Source organism: Schistocerca cancellata, chromosome 9, assembly GCF_023864275.1.
Source record: "Schistocerca cancellata isolate TAMUIC-IGC-003103 chromosome 9, iqSchCanc2.1, whole genome shotgun sequence".
NCBI classification, from domain to species: domain Eukaryota; kingdom Metazoa; phylum Arthropoda; class Insecta; order Orthoptera; family Acrididae; genus Schistocerca; species Schistocerca cancellata.
In genome coordinates, this window is record NC_064634.1 from 462,981,678 (window position 1) to 463,006,495 (window position 24,818).

The 24,818-nt window shown below is 41.3% G+C and overlaps 1 protein-coding gene across 1 annotated transcript in view; it reads left to right on the forward strand.

Moving 5' to 3' along the window:
- Positions 1-18,964: 18,964 nt before the first annotated feature.
- LOC126101503 (poly [ADP-ribose] polymerase tankyrase-1-like) overlaps positions 18,965-24,818 on the forward strand; it is a 58,195-nt gene continuing 52,341 nt past the window's right edge. The window contains exon 1 of the mRNA XM_049912148.1: positions 18,965-19,044. Coding sequence (XP_049768105.1) covers positions 19,040-19,044 — 5 coding nt within the window. The 5' untranslated portion in view covers positions 18,965-19,039. The remainder of the gene's footprint in view (positions 19,045-24,818) is intronic.

The window sequence follows — 24,818 nt, forward strand, 5'->3', positions numbered from 1 at the left end:
TTTGCTTCCCCCATTGTGCATGGGCACATTTTGGTATCGAAAAACGAGCTGGCAGAATATTGAGACACTGCTACTTTCTGAACCTCAAAAGAAGAGTACAACAAGTCTACGAACGAGTGTTCTGTGTTAAAAAGTGAAACCAGTGAACCAGTGCAGCAGAACATATTTACATCCTTCATACCTACTAAACCTGTGATGCTACCAGATCCCCCCCCCTCCCCATATCTATGGGTGTAGTGGCATACATGGCAGCTGTGTATGATTTGTTCACTAAATACCTCATATTTTATCTGATCAAAACGATACCTATTCTCGTCATTAGAAGGCTCGTGCGAAAAATCTTTCCACAAACAGGGACACCGAATGTCATCGTATCCAATAATGCCTCCTATTTCATGGGGCACAAACTGAAAGAATTGCTAAGAGAACAAAAATAAAACATATCCTCATATCCAGATTTCACCCTGAGTCTAGCCCAGTCTAATGCATTTTTTCCTGAATTTTAACCGGTTCATTATATCCTAAGCTCTTAAACGACAATCTAAATGGATCGAGTATGTACCAGTTTCTAAACACGTTTAATCATCTGCTTCACTCTTCGACAAAGAATATGCTAGCCGAAGTAATGTTAAAGGAAACGGAGTAAAATGGATGGCATAACCCATCCCGAAAATAACCGGAATCGTTTGTGACGAAGAAAAACAGCTGAAACAAGTTTTAGAGGCTCTTCAGTGTAGTGTGAACTGCGAAAAGTTAATTATGATAAAAACTTGGGAAAGACACTTCATTATCATATCAGAGAAGAAGAGTTTGTTGAAAGCTCACCCGAAAATATCTTTGTTAAAGAAACAAAACAAAAATTGGCCATGGTATGTTGCAATCTATACACTACATTAGATATTCCTCATGAAGGAAGCTACTTACTTATCTATCTGGAAACTAAGCGTATAAAAGGAATCTAGCCTCACAAGGATATTAAGAAATGTTTTGAATAAGAATTTCTCTGTGTTTCTACCCTCACAAGATTACTAAGACATGTTTTGAATAAGGATTTGTTTGTGGTCTTTTTCATTTTTAAGCATGATTTATTGAAGGTACTTGGAGTTGACGATGGTGAGACGACTGAAGCTACTCGACACCCCCGGGATCGAGCTACTCCTACCCTGACTGCTATGGCATCGGCTGAGCGACTCGCATTCTGGGGGGTGAGGGGGGTGGGGGAGGGGTTCAGTGCCCACCAATACCCTACAAGAAAATGGTCCTGTCAGGCTGTTAGGTCTCAGTTTTTCAATCACCAGCCACAGGCTGTGCACTCAAGCAACTGCCTGTCACTATTTGGAGAGAAAGTAGTCCCACCAGCCATAGGTCTGGTGGGTTTGCACATCTGTGCACTCAAGTCGCTGCTTGTCACTGTTTAGTGAGAAAATGTACCCATCAGATCTCTGTTTTTTAACCTGCAGCTACAGGCCCAGCAGATTCGCACAACTGTATCATCTGCTACATCAGCTATCCTTACACATTGATTCTGTTGTGGCTAGAAACTAGTTCTACTACAAGTGAGTTGTGGGTTATTGCCATTGTCATTCAGCTGACACGCATGGGGAAGATAACCAGGAATCGCTAATACTGTACAGTCATCTACCCAAATCACAGAACACAGAGTTCCCCAAGGCTCAGTGTTGGGACACTTATTATTCTTACTTTATGTAAATGACCTCCCCTTAAATTTACACAATAACACAACCTTCCTCTTTGCTGATACCGCAATTATGATATCTGACTCAAATGAACATCTTCAAGACGCAATAAACAGGAGCACAGGACAACTAAACTCATGGCTTAATTCAAACAGACTACTCCGAAATATAAGAAAGTTGTTATTACTTTCCACACAGTCCAAAATAAAAACCCACCAGTACCAAATATATCACTGAGTGATGATAAAATCAACTATGTAAAGGGAACGAAATTTTTGGGGGTTACCATTACTGACACACTTACATGGAAAAGTCATATTGATATATCCTCCACCAAATTGAGAAAAGTATGTTTCATGATTAGACAAAGAAGGAATATTGTTAATACCAGCACCCTCAAATCAATGTATTATGCTCTTTTCCACTCAATACTAAGCTACGGTATTATCTTTTGGGGCCACAGTGCAGAAGCAGTGAGACTATTTAAACTCCATAAAAAAGTAGTTAGACTAATATTATTCAAACAGCAGAAAGAATCCTGTAAACCACTGTTCCAGAATCAGAACCCCTCCCAAGTCAGTACATACTGGACCTACTATGTTTCACCAAGAAAAATATTAGCAACATAGATATAAACTCAAACTGGCACCAAAATGATACAAAGTCGAAGAACTCTCTACGAGTAATTCCCCATAATATATGGGAATAAAACTCTACAATCATCTCTCAATAGCAGTGAAGAACATTACACAAATGAAGGATTTTAAAGCAAAACTATGGTCACTCCTAATTAAATACTCCCTCTACAGCACACAGGAATTCCTCAAAAACAACCTGTTATAAGGAACTGCTCAACAAAAACATCAGATAATGGATCCCAAACTATTGAGCTTATGTAACATAACTGAATGTAAGTTTTATTGGTATAAATGCTAAATTCTGGTACAGAATAAATATAAGACCCAAGGACATTACACAAACCAGTTCATAATCTTTTCATAGATTTTACAAAAGCATATGATTCAGTATTGCAATCAAAATTGTACAGAATTCTCTTGGAACTTGGAATACCAAAGAAGTATGTTAGACTTATAGAAGCGAATTTGAAAAACACAAAAGGTAGAGTACACGTGGGGAAATTGGAGTCAGAAGAATTTGTAATAAAGAACGGACTTACGCAGGGAGATGCCCTGTCTACGCTACTTTTTAATTTAGTCCTAGAATATATTGTACGAATGGCAGCAGATAATTCAGAGGGTGTGGAATTAAATGGAAATATTAAGATATTAGGGTATGCAGATGATCTAAACATCATTGGCGATAGGAAAGAATCTGTAACAGCAAATGCAAATCAAGGCTAGTGAAGATGTAGGTCTAAGAATAAGTGAAGACAAAACTAAACACCTAGTTATTACTAGAATGCCAACAGCAGTAGATCAGGAAATGTTGGAGACATGCAGTTTGAAAAAGTGAACACATTTAAGTATCTAAGCGTGGACATTACTTTCAGAAATGAGATTGAATCCAAACTGTAGAAGAGACTACGGGCGGGAAGCTACTTCTCACTGAGTAGATTATTTTCATCACGGATATTGTCTAGGAATTTAAAGATTAGACTATTATTCTACCAATTATGCCGTATGGGTGTGAGACTTGGTCTCTCACTGTGCAAAATGAAAAGCCGTTTCGAGTATTTGAAAACAAAATTTTGAGGAAAATTTTCGGAGCAAAAAGGGATGACATTAGCGGAGAGTGGCGAAAACTGCATAACGAAGAGGTTAACGAACTCTATTCAAGCCCTGAAATGTTGTTGTGGTCTTCAGTCCTGAGACTGTTTTGATGCAGCTCTCCATGCTACTCTATCCTGTGCAAGTTTCTTCATCTCCCAGTACTTAGTGCAACCTAGAGCCTTCTGAATCTGCTTAGTGTATTCATCTCTTGGTCTCCCTCTACGATTTTTACCCTCCACGCTGCCCTCCAATGCTAAATTTGTGATCCCTTGATGCCTCAGAACATGTCCTACCAACCGATCCCTTCTTCTTCTCAAGTTGCGCCACAAACTCCTCTTCTCCCCAATTCTATTCAATACTTCCTCATTAGTTATGTGATCTACCCCTCTAATCTTCAGCATTCTTCTGTAGCACCACATTTCGAAAGCTTCTATTCTCTTCTTGTCCAAACTAGTTATTGGCCATGTTTCACTTCCATACATGGCTACACTCCATACAAATACTAGGGTCAGATGGCGAAAATACGTTGCTGCGGTAATGGACTCTCGAGTCCGGTATGACCAGTGAGTGAGTGGGTGAGTGAGTAAGTACATTACACATGTGATATAAATATGTAATTATTTTATAGATTCATAGAAATTTACTTCTTATAAATGTCTAAAAAGTATCAGATGACCTGTCCTATATCATGATGTGCATTTCTGTACAATGTGTGATTCAGAGGATCAAAATAATAAATAAACAAATAAAATCTGCTCAGAGACTGGCCCAGCTGCTTGATACCAGGGACCTGGATTTTGATTATATCATTGACTTCCCACACTCCTACTGTTGTTGAGTTTTTAAGACTGAAATTTTCATTACACTTTCCTATTTAAATTTTGTTTATTACAGTTATTACTGTTATTATTATAAGGTCTGTAGCTTTGTTTCACATGGCCGTTGCAGCATCCCTGAATATGGAAGTTAATAGGAATATAAAAAAAGGGAGGAAGGTTTATCTGTTTAGCAAGAGTAATAGAAGGCAGATTTCAGACTACCTAACAGATCAAAACGAAAATTTCTGTTTCGACACTGACACAGTTGAGTGTTTATGGAAAAAGTTCAAGGCAATCGTAAAATGCGTTTTAGACAGGTACGTGCCGAGTAAAATTGTGAGGGACGGGAAAAACCCACCGTGGTACAACAACAAAGTTAGGATACGACTGCGAAAGCAAAGAGAGCTTCACTCCAAGTTTAAACGCAGCCAAAACCTCTCAGACAAACAGAAGCTAAACGATGTCAAAGTTAGCGTAAGGAGGGCTATGCGTGAAGCGTTCAGTGAATTCGAAAGTAAAATACTAGGTACCGACTTGACAGAAAAACCTAGGAAGTTCTGGTCTTACGTTAAATCAGTAAGTGGCTCGAAACATCATGTCCAGACACTCCGGGATGATGATGGCATTGAAACAGAGGATGACAAGCGTAAAGCTGAAATACTAAACACCTTTTTCCAAAGCTGTTTCACAGAGGAAGACCGCACTGCAGTTCCTTCTCTAAATCCTCGCACCAACGAAAAAATGGCAGACATCGAAATAAGTGTCCAAGGAATAGAAAAGCAACTGGAATCACTCAACAGAGGGAAGTCCACTGGACCTGACGGGATACCAATTCGATTCTACACAGAGTACGCGAAAGAACTTGCCCCCCTTCTAACAGCCGTGTACCGCAAGTCTTTAGAGGAACAGAAGGTTCCAAATGATTGGAAAAGAGCACAGGTAGTCCCAGTCTTCAAGAAGGGTCGTCGAGCAGATGCGCAAAACTATAGACCTATATCTCTGACGTCGATCTGTTGTAGAATTTTAGAACATGTGTTTTGCTCGAGTATCATGTCGTTTTTGGAAACTCAGAATCTACTATGCAGGAATCAACATGGATTCCGGAAGCAGCGATCGTGTGAAACCCAACTCGCTTTATTTGTTCATGAGACCCAGAAAATATTAGATACAGGCTCCCAGGTAGATGCTATTTTTCTTGACTTCCGGAAGGCGTTCGATACAGTTCCGCACTGTCGCCTGATAAACAAAGTCAGAGCCTACGGAATATCAGACCAGCTGTGTGGCTGGATTGAAGAGTTTTTAGCAAACAGAACACAGCATGTTGTTGTCAACGGAGAGACGTCTACAGACATTAAAGTAACCTCTGGCGTGCCACAGGGGAGTGTTATGGGACCATTGCTTTTCACAATATATATAAATGACCTAGTAGATAGTGTCGGAAGTTCCATGCGGCTTTTCGCGGATGATGCTGTAGTATACAGAGAAGTTGCAGCATTAGAAAATAGTAGCGAAATGCAGGAAGATCTGCAGCGGATAGGCACTTGGTGCAGGGAGTGGCAACTGACCCTTAACATAGACAAATGTAATGTATTGCGAATACATAGAAAGAAGGATCCTTTATTGTATGATTATATGATAGCGGAACAAACACTGGTAGCAGTTACTTCTGTAAAATATCTGGGAGTATGCGTGCGGAACGATTTGAAGTGGAATGATCATATAAAATTAATTGTTGGTAAGGCGGGTACCAGGTTGAGATTCATTGGGAGAGTCCTTACAAAATGTAGTCCATCAACAAAGGAGGTGGCTTACAAAACACTCGTTCGACCTATACTTGAGTATTGCTCATCAGTGTGGGATCCGTACCAGATCGGGTTGACGGAGGAGATAGAGAAGATCCAAAGAAGAGCGGCGCGTTTCGTCACAGGGTTATTTGGTAACCGTGATAGCGTTACGGAGATGTTTAACAAACTCAAGTGGTAGACTCTGCAAGAGAGGCGCTCTGCATCGCGGTGTAGCTTGCTCGCCAGGTTTCGAGAGGATGCGTTTCTGGATGAGGTATCGAATATAATGCTTCCCCCTACTTATACCTCCCGAGGAGATCACGAATGTAAAATTAGAGAGATTAGAGCGCGAACAGAGGCTTTCAGACAGTCGTTCTTCCCGCGAACCATACGCGACTGGAACAGGAAAGGGAGGTAATGACAGTGGCACGTAAAGTGCCCTCCGCCAAACACCGTTGGGTGGCTTGCGGAGTATAAATGTAGAATGTAGATGTAGAATATGTGACCCTTGAGAACGCCCAAAATTCCCATTACCATTTCTGCAGCAGCCGTGATTGCTGCTGTTATTTTTGCTATTATTATTACTATTATTATTATTATATTTGTTATGGCTATAACTATTATTATTTGTTCTCACTGCATTATGTGTCGAAGTGTTATTGCCACTAAGCTGTTTAATGTCTTCCTAATATGCATGTAACAAATCAGTAACTAACGTAAAGTGATCCAGATCTGTGTTAGGTATGTAAATTAGTTTTTCTCTGAGTGGTGTAGGTAGTTTCGCACTAAGAATTTGTCATACTTCTCAATGCGATACTGGTTCTTTCCAGTACCTAGTCTTATCGATATAACGTTCAAAGTATTTTCTTAAAATGCTCTTATTTTTGAGCTATAATATTCAGGGCTATAGGCTTCTGTATGTAGCCGTTCTTGTTTACCGGGGAGGGGGGGGGGGGGGGGGGAGGGGGAGACCAAAATTTGAAATAAACATTTCTTCAAAATCTTCATATGTTCTAAATGTCTCAGCAGCTTCATCAGCCTATAAATCACGGTGTCCAGTGATATGAGAGACATTAAATTGTATTTTATTCTGTTCTGTCCATGATCGTGGAAAAACATTCCGAAAACTTTTTTAAAATACTATTTTATGTAGTACATCTCTCTCTGACGAATAGGCTTCGAACTGACGGCTTTTGCTAATGCTCTGTTCAGTATTAGTGATGATAAGGGAGGGATATCACCCCTTACATCGTCTACTCGGTTAGAATACACACTGAAGTGCGTTGACTCATAACCATATTTGATTTATTTCTTTGATGTGGGGTTGTAGTTTTTGTCTATTTTTAGTATCCTTGCTGAAGTATTCCATTAAGTTCTAGCTTTGACAGGATATTCACTTTCAAGTTGACATATCCTATTATTCACTTCGAATTGCCATTTCGGAATCTCAGAAATTACCTTGTCCTTTATTTACTGAAACTCAGCTTTAAAATTTTCCACCATTTCACCATTTCCAAACCCAATTCCTTGATTTCTCGCTGGATTGACGAAGTAATTTCGGAATTAACTCGCCCATTAATGTCTGTAGCTACAGCTTCAATTCAGTTAGAGATATCAGCCTCCCATATTTTCAATTGCATGACTAAATAATCGTCTCTCTAATTTTTATCATCTAATTCTATGCCTTTAATTTCATTGGTAAGATTATCTATAGTCGCTTCAGACGTAGATTGCGCGGTTTTAAGGACGTCGACCTCGTTTTATATCTGGTTGACTTATTCGGGAAAACCCTCATGTTTGTTACCTACGTTGGTCAATTTTGATCGAATCTGTTCTAAATCATTGAAGATTTTCTTATGACATTCCGATTGTTTCCGATCTCGCTCTCAATCCCTTTCCCCTAATTTCATCAAAAATGCTGTGAAGGAACCCATGGCTTTGCTCCGAATCGGAACATTTTCCACTCGCTTTCGACAATACTCTCTGGTAAATTTGACTAATTACAGCCATATTCTACTTCGTTTTGATCTACTGTAGTCGTAGCCCATATAAAGTTTTTTCATGATCCCTAATCCAATAATTTTTTTCAGATTCTATTGTGCCTTTCCGTGTTATTTTAGCCATTTTTCTCAAACAAAAAATTAATTTCAGTCCTAAAGCTTAATACAATTAGCCAAAACGATAAAATTAGACACGGATTTCAGCGAAAACTTGATAAAACTATATTCATGGATTTTATCACGCAAAAAAAGAAAATCAACTTTTATCTAATGAAGTAACAAAACTAAAATTCGACTGGCATGCCTTTTTTTCCTCACCAAACATTGATTCACTCACGTTAAAGAATAATAATTCTATTTCTTTACATGTAAGGCAAAATAAGGCAAAATGTCGTAAATCCTAACGTCCTTTCCTTTATACTACATGATAACGTCAGCGTATTGATAAACAATTTTAATAAATCGATTAGAGTTCCCACTGTTTTCTTTTAGAATTTTTGGGACTTGGTCGTACGAGATTAGTTAATTAATCAGGAAACATGAAAAAAAAAAATACAAATTTCATTACTCACACACATAAGATTCTCACAATGTCCAATTATGTACAACAATTAATTACATTAATCCCCTAGTTATTTCACTGTTCATGAATAATGAAATGTCCACAATAACCGCCACTTGTCCTTTTCGGGCCCCACGGTGGACAGTGCCTTTTGTACTGTCTCCTTCTCTTCGGCTTCGTCTACGCTGTTGACGCCGATTCTTTCTGACTGATTATTTTCTGGTTTGCGATAGTCATTAGGTAAAAAGGAAGTACAAGAAGGTACAATATGCTCTCCAAATAAAGATATAGATGAAAGACAAAACTCACTATCTGCGTGACTTTACGATGTAACACACGCAGGACAGTTCTACAGACAGAACTCCTACCACCATCTAATTCTATCTTTGAATGCTGTCTCTTGTAGGTTCTATATTTTGCCTCCAATGATCATTTTTCTGTAAGCGAACACTTCGTGTCTTTTCACATGTAAATGAAAATTAAGTAATCTATGGTTTTATCTTGACAATTTCCGACATCACAAACGAAATCCAAAGTTATCAATTATTGCTAGCGGAAGCAGTTAAGTCTGACAACTGAAAAATACTTCGTTGTGAGGTCTTCTGAATACTTTTCGTCCCGCAGTATTAACACAATTCATGTCCACCTGCTTAGCTGAGTGGTAAGGTGCTCACCTACCATGCAGCGGGTCTTGGTTCGATTCCCGGACGGGTTTGAGATTTTCCCCGCTCGGGGAGTGGGTGTTGTGTTGTCCTCATCACCATTTCATCCTCATTACCGTCGCGCAAGGCACCCAATGTGGTGTCGACTGAAATAAGACTTGCACTTGGCGTCCCTGTCAACAATTTAACACTCTCATTTCATTTTCACACAATTCATAGTGAATCACATTTAAAAGAATGTGCTCCGTTTATCTAACTAGATGTATCTCAACTATCAGTGGATTAAATAATTCTTTCCTCTTTTGGTATACTTTGTTACTATATTTGAAATAGCTGTTGATATCTTGACTCTTTGCCGTTCACACCCTACGGTAAAGTTTCCCAAACTACTTGAAGGAAAGTAACTTTATTTCATAACAGTTGTATCTTCGTTTTTTCTAACACAGACAAGCCGCCAAAACCGCCAGATACAAAACACAAGACACAAGACACCAGAGACCTGGAACAGGAATCAAGAAGAGCTGAAACAATGCCTTACATCAATACATACACTAAAAAAGAAGATACACTACTAACAGCTTCACGTTCTCTAGACTCTGTTAACCTTAGTTTTTTGAGTCTTATTATTTCAATATATATTTTATGAAGACTAATAAAAATTGGTCTTTTGACATATGCGAATTATTCAGGATCGTAATTCCTATTTTTCACCGAAGTAAAGGAATGGTTGTATGTTCCACAACAAATTCCGTATTTTTTCAACAACGAAAAAAGTATTGCGTTACTCATTGAACGCCCCTCGAACTTGAACGCAAATAAAACGAATGTGAAACATTTCCTTTTGGGACATCACTTTTAACGATAATAGACATACGATAATTTACTTGTCGTTCTGGTGGGTGATGCATTCTTTCATAACGCAACAGTACCTGACACACTGCTGGTAAAACAACGGTACTCCCTTCTTGCTGGCACTGGCCTTGCATTCTTTCATGGTTCAGCAACAGTGAATTCCTGTTCTCGCTTATCGTTGTCGTGGCCAATTATTGTTGAATTCATGTAGGGAAGGAATTTCAGAGTGTTGCGAAAGATATGTAATACCCATACATTTTATTAATTCTACAATTGTGGTGCAGCCTTCCAAAACTATAGTTAATTTAATTGATAATGCTAATACACACTAATTTCGACTACAATATATACTATTGTATGATAGACTGGCTCCTTGACAGTTCAAAAGATGCCAGTAGGTTCGAGGAAATCTATGTGCCCACTGCAAGACAGATCTGATGAAGCATGCAACCGGGAAATCTGATGTCTGAAAAATGAAAAATCGATATCCTCAAAAAGATTAAATAATTTTCTACAAGTTAACAACGAATCCGAAGGAGAAACAGCTATTAGTAATTGTTCATGTAACAATTCTTTGATCAATAGAAATCGTTGATCATATACGTCGAAGTCTTAATACACCGTGACAATTATTGAACAATACGAAGAAAAAACGTAATTTAGTTGCAAACTATGGCGTGTACACACTTCATTCAACATGTAAACGTCAGTACAGACAGATTTAGGTTATGACATGTTCGATATGACTGCCATTATTGGCGATGATGTGGCGCAGACGAATATGGAATTCTGAAGGACCCGCTGAAGTTGTCTTGTGACAGCCAGAGCGAGAGCACCAGCAGCAGCGAGTACTGTTTGTATAAAGCGTTTATTTTGCATTTTGTTTACGACCTTCCACTAAGGAAGGGATTCTATTTGTGTTTATCTGCTCTGCATAGTACCTAACAGTTCTTGATAAAACTTTACGTAGTTTTCGTGTTAGATTTCTTAGTGTTTTCTTGATCGTTTAGAACAGAAAGCGCCCTAAAACCGTCTTTTGTTTGTTTCGCGGCCGTTAGCCACTAGTCACTTGAATCAGCAGTTGTCTTGTGACAGCCAGAGCGAGAGCACCAGCAGCAGCGAGTACTGTTTGTATAAAGCGTTTATTTTGCATTTTGTCTACGACCTTCCACTAAGGAAGGGATTCTATTTGTGTTTATCTGCTCTGCATAGTAACTAACAGTTCTTGATAAAACTTTACGTAGTTTTCGTGTTAGATTTCTTAGTGTTTTCTTGATCGTTTAGAACAGAAAGCGCCCTAAAACCGTCTTTTGTTTGTTTCGCGGCCGTTAGCCACTAGTCACTTGAATCAGCAGTTGTCTTGTGACAGCCAGAGCGAGAGCACCAGCAGCAGCGAGTACTGTTTGTATAAAACGTTTTTGTACTTATTTGCTGCGCTTAGCTTTTAAATAGTTTTTCTGGGAAAACCTAGCGTAGTTTTCGCGTCTCGTATTTCAGTGAGTGTTTCTTGATTATCAGAGTAGCTCATCAGAAGATTATCTTGGGAATTTGTCACCGTATAGGGTAGGGTAAACATAGTCATGTGTAGGGACTGTGGTTGTTGTGAGCGGACGCAAGGAGAATTGGCCACTCTTCGGGGGCAGGTGGAGGCTTTGTCTGTTAGGCTCATCGAGCTCGAGGCGCAGGCGTCGGCTCGTAGTGGCGTTGGGGCAACTGTGGTGAGACCTATGCCTACTTCGGTGGCCTTGGAATCACATGGAACCCCTGATGTCGCTGCGTCTTCCGGCAGTGAGCATCTTACCGGTCAGCCATCACTCCAGGGTGAATGGCGGACAGTGGTGGGCTCACGCGTGCCTGGCCGAAAGGCGAAGGTGGGATCTGGCCGCGTGGCAGCTGCCTTACCCCTTTCCAACAGGTACGGGGTGCTTCCTAGTGGTGATGACATCGTTTCCGAGCCACCACAGGATGCCTCGCCTGTTGGGCCAGTGGCCGATTCTCCGGCAAGGTCCCGACAGTCACAGAGGGCGGGCCTATTAGTTATAGGGAGCTCCAACGTTAGGCGGGTTATGGAGCCCCTCAGGAAAATAGCGGGTAGGTCGGGGAAGAATGCCAGTGTGCACTCGGTGTGCTTGCCGGGGGGTCTCGTCCGTAATGTGGAGGAGGCCCTTCCGGCAGCTATTGAACGCACTGGGTGTGACCGGCTGCAGATAGTAGCACATGTCGGAACGAATGACGCCTGCCGCTTGGGTTCTGAGGCCATCCTTGGTTCCTTCCGGCGGCTGGCTGATTTGGTGAAGACAACCAGCATCGCACGCGGAGTGCAAGCTGAGCTTAATATCTGCAGCATAGTGCCCAGAGTCGATCGCGGTCCTCTGGTTTGGAGCCGTGTGGAGGGTCTAAACCAGAGGCTCAGACGACTCTGCGACTATAATGGTTGCAAATTCATCGACCTCCGTTATTGGGTGGAGAACTGTAGGGCCCCCCTAGACAGGTCAGGCGTGCACTACACACCGGAAGCAGCTACTAGGGTAGCAGAGTACGTGTGGCGTGCACACGGGGGTTTTTTAGGTTAGAGGGACCCCCCCTTGGGCGAAACGATAAAATACCTGACGGCTTACCAGAGAGGACATTATCATCGTTGATAAAGAACGTCCGTCCTCAGAGACCAAAAACAGGAAAAGTTAACGTAATATTGGTAAACTGCAGGAGTATCCAGGGCAAGGTTCCTGAATTAGTATCTCTTATTGAAGGAAATAGTGCGCATATAGTATTAGGAACGGAAAGTTGGTTAAAACCGGAAGTGAACAGTAACGAAATCCTAGACACAGAATGGAATATATACCGCAAGGATAGGATAAACGCCAATGGTGGAGGAGTATTTATAGCAGTAAAGAATTCAATAATATCCAGTGAAGTTATTAGCGAATGCGAATGTGAAATAATCTGGGTTAAGCTAAGTATCAAAGGTGGGTCAGATATGATAGTCGGATGCTTCTATAGACCACCTGCATCAGCAACCGTAGTAGTTGAGCGCCTCAGAGAGAACCTGCAGAACGTCGTGAAGAAGTTTCGTGATCATACTATTGTAATAGGGGGAGACTTCAATCTACCAGGTATAGAATGGGATAGTCACACAATCAGAACTGGAGCCAGGGACAGAGACTCTTGTGACATTATCCTGACTGCCTTGTCCGAGAATTACTTCGAGCAGATAGTTAGAGAACCAACTCGTGAAGCTAACGTTTTAGACCTCATAGCAACAAATAGACCGGAACTTTTCGACTCCGTGAATGTAGAAGAGGGTATCAGTGATCATAAGTCAGTGGTTGCATCAATGACTACAAGTGTAATAAGAAATGCCAAGAAAGGAAGGAAAATATATTTGCTTAACAAGAGTGATAGGGCACAAATCGCAGAATATCTGAGTGACCACCATCAAACGTTCATTTCTGAGGAAGAGGATGTGGAACAAAAATGGAAAAAATTCAGAAACATCGTCCAGTACGCCTTAGATAAGTTCGTACCGACAAAGGTCCAAAGCGAGGGGAAAGATCCACCGTGGTATAACAATCATGTACGAAAGGTACTACGGAAACAAAGAAAGCTTCATCATAGGTTTAAGAGTAGTCGAATCATAGCTGATAAGGAAAAGCTGAACGAAGCGAAAAAGAGCGTAAAGAGAGCAATGAGAGAAGCATTCAACGAATTCGAACATAAAACATTGGCAAACAATCTAAACAAGAACCCTAAAAAGTTTTGGTCATATGTAAAATCGGTAAGCGGATCTAAATCCCCTATTCAGTCACTCGTTGACCACGATGGCACCGAAACAGAGGACGACCGAAGAAAGGCAGAAATACTGAATTCAGTGTTCCGAAACTGTTTCACTGCGGAAAATCGTAACACGGTCCCTGACTTCAGCCGTCGCACGGACGCCAAAATGGAAAATATTGAAATAAACGATATCGGAATTGAAAAACAACTGCTATCACTTAGTAGCGGAAAAGCATCCGGACCAGACGAGATACCCTTAAGATTCTACAGTGATTATGCTAAAGAACTTGCCTCCTTTCTATCAGCAATTTATCGTAGATCGCTGGAAGAACGTAAAGTACCTAGCGACTGGAAGAAAGCGCAGGTCGTTCCCATTTTCAAGAAGGGTCATAAATCAGATGCGAATAATTATAGGCCTATTTCGCTTACGTCAATCTGTTGTAGAATAATGGAACATGTTTTGTGTTCTCGTATTATGACGTTCTTAGATAATACAAATCTCCTTCATCATAACCAACATGGATTCCGCAAACAGAGATCATGTGAAGCTCAGCTCGCCCTATTTGCCCAAGAAATTCACAGTGCCGTAGACACTGGCGAGCAGATTGATGCCGTATTCCTGGACTTCAGGAAGGCATTTCATACGGTTCCGCACTTACGTTTAGTGAAAAAAATACGAGCTTACGGAATATCGGACCAGGTTTGTGATTGGATTCAGGATTTCCTAGAAGAAAGAACACAACATGTCATTCTTAACGGTTCAAAATCTGCAGATGTAGAGGTAATTTCGGGAGTACCGCAAGGAAGCGTGATAGGACCTTTATTGTTTACAATATACATAAATGACTTAGTTGACAACATCGGTAGCTCCGTGAGGCTATTTGCAGATGACACGGTTGTCTACAAGAAAGTAGCAACATCAGAAGACTCGTACGTACTCCAGGAAGACCTGCAGAGGATTAATGCATGGTGCGACAGCTGGCAGCTTTCCCTAAACGTAGATAAATGTAATATAATGCGCATACATAGGGGCAGAAATCCATTCCAGTACGATTATGCCATAGGTGGTAAATCATTGGAAGCGGTAACGACCGTAAAATACTTAGGAGTTACTATCCGGAGCGATCTGAAGTGGAATGATCACATAAAACAAATAGCGGGAAAAGCAGGCGCCAGGTTGAGATTCATAGGAAGAATTCTAAGAAAATGTGACTCATCGACGAAAGAAGTAGCTTACAAAACGCTTGTTCGTCCGATTCTTGAGTATTGCTCATCAGTATGGGACCCTTACCAGGTTGGATTAATAGAAGAGATAGACATGATCCAGCGAAAAGCAGCGCGATTCGTCATGGGGACATTTAGTCAGCGCGAGAGCGTTACGGAGATGCTGAACAAGCTCCAGTGGCGGACACTTCAAGAAAGGCGTTACGCAATACGGAGAGGTTTATTATCGAAATTACGAGAGAGCACATTCCGGGAAGAGATGGGCAACATATTACTACCGCCCACATATATCTCGCGTAATGATCACAACGAAAAGATCCGAGAAATTAGAGCAAATACGGAGACTTACAAGCAGTCGTTCTTCCCACGCACAATTCGTGAATGGAACAGGGAAGGGGGGATCAGATAGTGGTACAATAAGTACCCTCCGCCACACACCGTAAGGTGGCTCGCGGAGTATAGATGTAGATGTAGATGTAGAAGTGTCGGAACATCGATGCTGTCGATGACCTCCTGAATGGCTGTTTTCAGCTCAGCAATGGTTTCGGGGTTACTGCTGTGCACCTTGTCTTTAATACAGCCCCACAAAAAGGAGTCACATGTGTACAGATCCGGAGAATATGGCGGCCAATCGAGGCCCATGCCAGCCGCCTCTGGGTACCCCAAAGCCAGAATGCGGTCCTCAAAGTGCTCCTCCAAGATCGGACAGTCTCCTGCCTCGGCGGGGTCGAGCTCCGTCTTGCACGAAGCACATCTTGTTAAAATCGTGGTCACTTTGGATAATGGGGATGACATCATCTTCCAAAACCTTCACTTACTGTTCGGTAGCCACCGCGTCTTCAAGGAGTATCGCACCGATTATTCCGTGACTGGACACCGCACACGACCGTCTTCCGTTGAGGGTGAAGAAACTCCTCGATTGTGAAATGCGGATTCTCAGTCCTCCAAATGCGCCAATTTTGCTTCCTGAGGAACCCACCCAAATTAAAGTGAGCTTCGTCGCTAAGTCAAACCATGCATGCGTATACTATTTCCATCATGCCCCGTGGGCAACCGTGCAGTTTGAATGTCCTAATGCAAACCGCTCGGAAGTTATTACGATTTTATTTCATACAGTTCAATGACTGTCATCCTGTAGATAAGATGACTGATGACTAAAGAAAACACTGCATGAATTCACAGAACCAAATGCTGTGATCAAATGAAACATGTTGATGCTTTATTGCATGACATTGCTGACGAGAGCATCGATGTGGAGGACCCAAAGTATCTTTCTATTTGATATATTACAGGAAGGTAAAAGGGATAGAAACTTCGGAGTTTTTTGGGTTATAGGAGGTTGAGAAAGCAATAGCAGTGATTTTGTATGATATATTTTTCTGCTCTGTTCAAACGAGATAATGATAAAATACAACTAACTCAGTGCATTTGCTGTTCAACTGACAATCCTGCATCACAGACTTCTGAAATGCAAACGTAGATTTCATGTGCACGGAAATTTACAACTTGTTTCGTTTCAGCCCATTACAGAAACTAGAATACCAACTGTTATTTAAAGTTCTCAGTAATAACGAGAAATAATTTCACAGTTGTGTACAGTTAAGTACAACTAGGTGGCTTTGTTAGGGAATGCCATTCGGTATTCCAGGTACCGAAAACTTTATGGCGTAAGACCGGTGTGGCGACCGCCAGAATCAGTTTATCTGTAGCCTGTCAGCAAGTTTATTTTCCGAGGTTTCGATATGTCATGGGGCCCAGATAAAGGCCACTGAACGTCGACTGCGTTTGAGGGCATAAACGGACTTCTAGATACTCATTACCAAAGGATGGGAGGAAAGCTCTGACCGAGAGTTTTTAGGCTGCCTAAGTGAGGAAAGACTCACCTGCGCAAGAGTGGATAAGCTCAAGAGCGCGAGAGATGGCTACCAACTCTGCAGTGAAAACACTGTAGCCATCCGGCATGGAGCGCTGTCAATACGTCGAACGTGAGCATAAGTGAAACCAACGTGACCACCTACCGTCGAGCTATCAGTGTAAACTACTTCTGAGCCCTGAAACTTGCCGAGAATAGAGAAAAGCTGTCAGCGGAGAGCCTCAGGATGAATTGAGTCCTTTGGGCCTTGTTATAGGTCGAGACAAAGCTTTGGGTGAGATATGGACCCTGGAGGTGTACGTGAATGGACCCACAGGAAAGATGGTAGAAAGAAAAAACTCGAGTTCAGAAACAAGGGATCGAATGTGGACTGCTATCATGTTCCCTGACCAGGGACGCCATTGTGGGAGATGGATTACGCTGGTTGGGAAGAGGAGGTGGTAATTTGGATGCTCAAGTGAACTATGTGATGCGTCAGCACAGCATGGAATTCATCTTTTACACGACGACTCAAGCTCAGCACAATAGGTTGTGGGGTGGTAGGACTGGAACAAACGACACATCAGGCAATCACCATCGACAGTTGCACTGAACATTTATTTGGCACATTTAAACAAGAGAAGTAACAAATGAAACTGTCAACACATTTTTAAAATTTAGCATTTAGGTGAGAGAAAGTTACTTCAAAATTTAAACATTCATAAACCATGGCACTTATGGCCTATTACCATTCCCATAATCACATTCATAGTATTACACAATGCTGGAAGACGTTTAAGATATTATATATTTTTGTACCCTCTAAATTGCTATGATTGGCCACACACTGAATTAAGCATCATATGTACGATTTTAAAGTGAGACGATGTGTAAACTGCAGTGAGACTAATGCACTGACAATACAAGAAAACAAGAATACACTATTTTTTTGAGGTAAACACTGTAATTTTTCGTATCTGGAACAGCTGTTCGGTGAACACGAGAGAAACAAAGAACAAGAAGCAATCGCAAACATTAGTCTGTTAATATTTTGTGCAATTTAAGATGGAGGCAGTCCCCACCCACTCCAGCTTCAAAACAATGTGCAGACTAAGTCTACAGCGCCAGATCCCTTTTTTTATCTGCAGCTACCTTTTTTTATCTCATTGAAAAATCGAAAATCATTAACGTTCATATACATTGTGTGGGTGGAAGAATCCACGGTGGTAAGGCCCAAATTCTGTATCTGAGCGAAATATATATGTACATTGTCGCTGCTACTTTTCTGATCTTCCTCACATACTCATTCAAATTCGAAGTCAGATGACACTTAATATCCTGAGAAGGCCTTTGTTGGCAGATATAAATGAAATCTATTTATTGGGCAATGTTTCAATCTGTGTCATATTTTAATGGAAGTTAAATTTTTCAATGAAACTGCTTCATTGTATCCCAAATTCTGTGCTCCTTCCATATACGAATTTTCATCTTCTCTCAGTTCAGATCCTTCTGTCCCCCCCCCCCCCCCCTGTTTACCATCTGTGCCTCTAAGAGCCCAGTCCCTAACATATGAGCTACAAACACCATCTCGTTTATAATATGTACATTTAAAGATTATAGTTTTCTAATTTCTATGTGAATGTGGTTGTTATGTATTTACACTGTGCTATCCAATAGGTCTCTTGTGACATCAGCTTATCTGTTGGTCCACAGTATCTTTCATCTGCCTTTGTTTTGTACAGTCTGTTGTTTTGAATGCTAATCTACTTATGTGGACAACTCAGAGGAAGCTGACTGTTAGCCTCACTGGTAAGTCATCCAGCTGAGCGGATGCACTGTTACTGTTGGCACAGTGTGACCTGCTGCCTGTGTGTGGACAGTCTGTCAGCAGCAGCTGGCCTCTGGCCCCTCCTACACGCTGTCTGTCTGTCTGTCTGTGCAGTGTGGCAGCCGCAGCAGGCGGCAGTCCCACGCCCAGCCCCCCCTCGCAGCCACACAGCGACCACAGCCGGACTCCCACTACAGCTACACATAACGTGGCCGCCGACAGCACTCCGCCACCTGATGACGCAGCAGTCTCCCCCATGCGGTGAGTTCCATCACTACATGTGCACGTTTTCCAAATGCGTAGTACTCCTTGTGGGTTTGTTAATCAAATATAATGGTCAAAAACTATATCTTGATAAATCAGAGGTTACGACTTAAGGGTCAGGAAAAGTTACACCGCTGATTAATTTGGACATTCCAGTAAGCATGAATCAAGATGACTTTATGTTGCCTTCTGTTGGTTCACGGGAGGCATTATATTCAACTGAAGAACCAAATGATTCACTCAAGGCACGTATATGAGAAAAGAGTTACGAATGAAAATTCTTTTCAAAAGATAGTGAATTAATTGGTGTGCTGGATGCAGTTTCTAGATTAGATTAATCCTGGTAGGAATGGGTGTAATAGAGGTTATCAGTGCATTGCAACGCCAAAAACATTCATTTCATGTCCATAAATAATTGCGAATGTAAGTCTGTGGCTGTGTTCAAATAGAAACGACAGAGGAATAATTAGAAGAGATACAAAATAATATTTGTCTCCCAATTAACGATGTGGAATGTTGTAAGTTTGTATACCTTTATTTAAACGCCTTTTGCACATAATTTCCTATGTAGTGACAGTTGAACATTTTCTCCATACTGGGATCGAATGTGTATCTCTCACTCATCACAAGCAGTATCCCTCCCCAAGAAAAATGTACTTTGCGATCCTTGGGTGACTCGTGGGCCTCAGTTGCAGAGACAGCAGTACCATACAAACAACCACAACGAAGACTAACCTGTATTTCCTGAAAGGGCCAGGAACCATTTCAGTAGTTGCAGCTGCAACAATCTGTATGGCTGACTCTACTGGTCCTGTAATATTAGTCAACACGGCCTTTCTGAGTTTGTATTGCAAACAACTGAAAGCAAGGGGAAACTATAGCTGTAATTTTTCCCAACAGCATGCAGATCTAGCGTATGGTTATACCATTATGGCACACTTTTGCCTAAAATATTTCAGAGATGATTGTCTCCCTTTAACGTCTCTAGGCGGAAGCTACTGAGGAGGAATAGATCATCAGGATCACTGCATGAAATGTAGATCTTTTCATCTGGAAGGGAGGTTAGAGAATCTGTAATGGGAAATGAATAGTTTGAAGTTTTATATAGTGGCAACCACTGAAGTGAGGTGGTATCAAGAACAGGACTTCTGATCACGTCATTACAGGGTCATCAACACCAAATCAAGTAGCTAAAGTGCTAATGATGAATCAGAAAATAGAAATATTGCTAATTACGTGTGAATGCATTATCATAGCGAAAACAGACACGAAACCAACAACCACAAAGGCAGTACAAGTTTATTTATCAATTAGCTCCTCAAATGGAGAAGAGATAAAAATATGTGACGAGATAAGATGAATTATTTATGTACTTGAGGGAGAAGAAAATTTGATTGTGATGGGAGTCTGGAACAAAGTAGTAGGAAAAGGAAGAGAAGAGTGGTAGGAAACCTGCTTCCGGGGAAAAATGAAATAGCAAGTCACCTAGTAGAATTTTGCATAGTGTGATCATAGCCAACACATGCTCTTAGAATCATGAAGGAAGGGCTGTATACGTCTAGGAGACTTGGTGGCACTAGAATGCATATAATGTAGCGGCAAATTCGACAAAAAACAGTATTTAATGAATTAACAGTACAGTTGTTTGACATTCCTTCAGTGTTCTTCCAATGAAGACTGCACTCTAGTTCCTTCTCTAGATTGTCGCACAGATGACAAAATGGTAGGTAGATATCGAAATAGACGACAGAGGGATAGAGAAACAATTAAAATCGCTCAAAAGAGGAAAGGCCGCTGGACCTGATGGGATACCAGTACGATTTTACACAGAGTACACGAAGGAATTTGCCCCCCTTCTTGCAGCAGTGTACCGTAGGTCTTTAGAAGAGCGTAGCGTTCCAAATGATTGAAAAAGAGCACAGGTCATCCCCGTTTTCAAGAAGGGACGTCGAACAGATGTGCAGAACTATAGACCTATATCTCTAACGTCGATCAGTTGTACAATTTTGGAACACGTATTATCTTCGAGTATAGTGACTTTTCTGGCGACTAGAAATCTACTCTGTAGGAATCAGCATGGGTTTCGAAAAACACGGTCGTGTGAAACCCAGCTCGCGCTATTCGTCCACGAGACTCAGAGGGCCATAGACACGGGTTCACAGGTAGATGCCGTGTTTCTTGACTTCCGCAAGCCGTTCGATACAGTTCCCCACAGTCGTTTAATGAACAAAGTAAGAGCATATGGACTATCAGAACAATTGTGTGAGTGGATTGAAGAGTTCCTAGATAACAGAAAGCAGCATGTCGTTCTCAATGGAGAGAAGTCTTCCGAAGTAAGAGTGATTTCAGGTGTGCCGCAGAGGAGTGTCATAGGACCGTTGCTATTCACAATATACATAAATGACCTTGTGGATGACATCTGAAGTTCATTGAGGCTTTTTGCGGATGATACTGTGGTATATCGAGAGGTTGCAACAATGGAAACGTGTACTGAAATGCAGGAGGATCTGCAGCGAATTGACGCATGGTGCAGGGAATGGCAATTGAATCTCAATGTAGACAAGTGTAATGTTCTGCGAATACATAGAAAGTATGATCCTTTATCATTTAGCTACAATATAGCAGGTTCTCAACTGGAAGCAGTTAATTCCATAAATTATCTGGGAGTACGCATTAGAAGTGATGTAAAGTGGAATGATCATATAAAGTTGATCGTCGGTAAAGCAGGTGCCAGGCTGAGATTCATTGGAAGAATCCTAAGGAAATGCAATCCGAAAACAGAGGAAGTAGGTTACAGCACGCTTGTTCGCCCACTGCTTGAATACTGCTCAGCAGTGTGGGATCCGTACCAGATAGGATTGATAGAAGAGATAGAGAAGATCCAACGGAGAGCAGCACGCTTCGTTACGGGATCATTTAGTAACCGCGAAAGCATTACGGAGATGATAGATAAACTCCAGTGGAAGGCTCTGCAGGAGAGACGCTCAGTGGCTCGGTACGGGCTTTCGTTGAAGTTTCGAGAATATACATTCACCGAAGAGTCAAGCAGTATATTGCTCCCTCCTACGTATATCTCGCGAAGAGACCATGAGGATAAAATCAGAGAGATTAGAGCCCACACAGAAGCATACCGACAATCCTTATTTCCACGAACAATACGAGACTGGAATAGAAGGGAGAACCGATAGAGATACTCGAGGTACCCTCCGCCACACACTGTCAGGTGGCTTGCGGAGTATGGATGTAGATGTAGATGTAGATGTAGCCATCCGCAAAGTCTGTTACTTTTTACAAAATATCGGGAAGCCGATGGGACGGTTGGCGAGGCATTCCCTGCTGATGACAGCGGCGTATCACCCTACTGCGCGTGGAACAGTTGCCACTGAGCAAATGCTGGTTTCGGAGGTGTTGCTTCAGTTTAGGAAACACGTAGAAGTCACAAGCACTCATGTGTAGTGAGAACGAGAGTGTTGCAACACCTCCCAGTGCCATCGCTGCAATATGAGGTCGGCGTTTGCTGCGGCATGAGAACGTACGTTGTCACGCAACACGACTGGGCGACCATCTCATAAACGTCGACTATTATGCCGCATGGCAGAACGCAGATGTCGATCCAAAAATAGGCATTGTTAACGGTTTGTAGCTTAGGCACAGCAAGCACAAGAATAACACCGTCGTAGTCATACGCCATATCACTACAATCTTTATGCAGCTGGGTCCCTGACAAAATTTTCTGAACGTGGCGAACCTGGGTGACGTCATTAATTCCGCTGACCCTTTAATCAAGGTTCGTAGGCTCGCGCCCACGTCTCGTCAATGGCGACAGTGCGATGCAGAAAGGCGCCTCCTTGGTTGCGGTACCTGTTCAGGTGGGTGCCAGCCAGTGCACCCCGTCACTTCTGGCACTTCTGCCCGTCGGTGAGGTGACCTGGAACCCAGTGGGTGCAGTTTTCCTTGTGCTAAAACATTTCTACTGCATGTGCCACACAGTTTGTTGACAGGGACCAACCTCTATAGATAATTCCTAGGGGGTCCACTGGTGGTCTTCGGAAACGAGAACTCCCACGATGGCAGTCTGGTCTCGAGGACTCAGTGGACAGCCGACGGCGATGATCTGTTGCCAGTGGCTTCACGTAATCTTGCTTAAAATTCTGATGCATTTTTGCCACGGGGAACCTAGATAATTATCGTTTTTTATCCACGAACATCGATCTCCTTTCGAAAACGCGCTTTAGGGCGATGAAATCCATTGTCTTCACTTCAGTGCCATACAGCAACAAGTCTCACAACTGGATGGCCCTCAAACACTCATTAAACATCGACAACGCCGTCACCTGATGTAGCGTTGCTCTTGGGGAACGAAAATAAAAAGAACTGTTACTTTTTTTTTTAATGTCGAAAAAGTGAATATTTTGGTGGGCCACTTGGCAACAGAATCAGGGATTGATTACACTATTATAATAACATACGTTGAGCATTAAATACCTGAATAAGAGCAGCATATATATATATATATATATATATATATATATATATATATATATATATATATATATATATATACATTTGAGATCGTTCGGAAGAAACATTATCATTTCTCTGCATTTTTATAGTCGCGATGTAGTCATACCCGGATCAACACTAAGGGACCAGAAGATTTATAGACTTTAAAAGAAATGCAACACTACACAATTAAAAAAAAGGAGTTGGTTCAGAAATAATAGGAAAACGATAATGTTCCTTCTGCCTCATGCTGCATTCGGCCCATCAGCGTGATCGTATTTCTGGTGATGAAGTAACACAAAAATAATTATCATACAGGTAAATAAGGAGATGGAATCATCAAGGTTAATTTACGAAAATAAGTACACTTATCTTTAACACACGTTTTTTAATGCTACGTACCTTTTTATATTAAATTACAATAGATGACCATTGTGGTTAGATACTTTATACATAACAGTCAAAATGTCCTCTTGACTCTGTCTGTTCGATATCAGTTACAAGAAACTACATGTTTTCTGATTGGAAAAAATAACAATTAGCATATTCACTCAATACTTTCACTTAGAATATAAAATACAGTTGCGGAACGCAGCAAGTCCGCGTCCGCCTCTCATGGAATACAAACAGTAAAAGGTGAGGCGCCAAAAGCCTCATTTGTCTTGAAACAACAGAGTTCTTTTTTACACCATTAATCGATACATGTACATAGAGATTTACTGGCACCGCGCAAGAACGGCAAAGATACAGAATAATAGATTCTATCACTGCTATGCGATTGTTCATTTCTTTTACTTTACAATTGTTCGATAACTTTAGGCCATCAGGCGTTTACTATTGAGCGTATATTAATGTTTGTGAGGCGAAAATTACTAATATTACACTGCCTCCCATGAGGAGGGAAGGAATACCGAAGGTATTACTTTCATCCTCATGCCCATTGGAATATTTGTAATTTTCGGGTGTAACATACAGGTTATTAAAAATTTCATTTTACATTCATTTCATAATAAAAGAATTAACGCTTCAATTTGTAATTACTGACGATGGATCATTGTGAATTTGTTCTGTGTTTCTATCAGTGTTTGCATGGATTCAGTCTTTCTTGATAATTCTTAAAATTAAGGCTATAAGTACACATATTTACAAACTTTATAAGGAAATAGAGTCACACTTCATTTTTCAACGTTGCAAAAGTAATTTGACTATCACAACTGGTACACAACTTTCTGTTTTGACTGTATTCATTTTATTGTCATCGTCTTGTC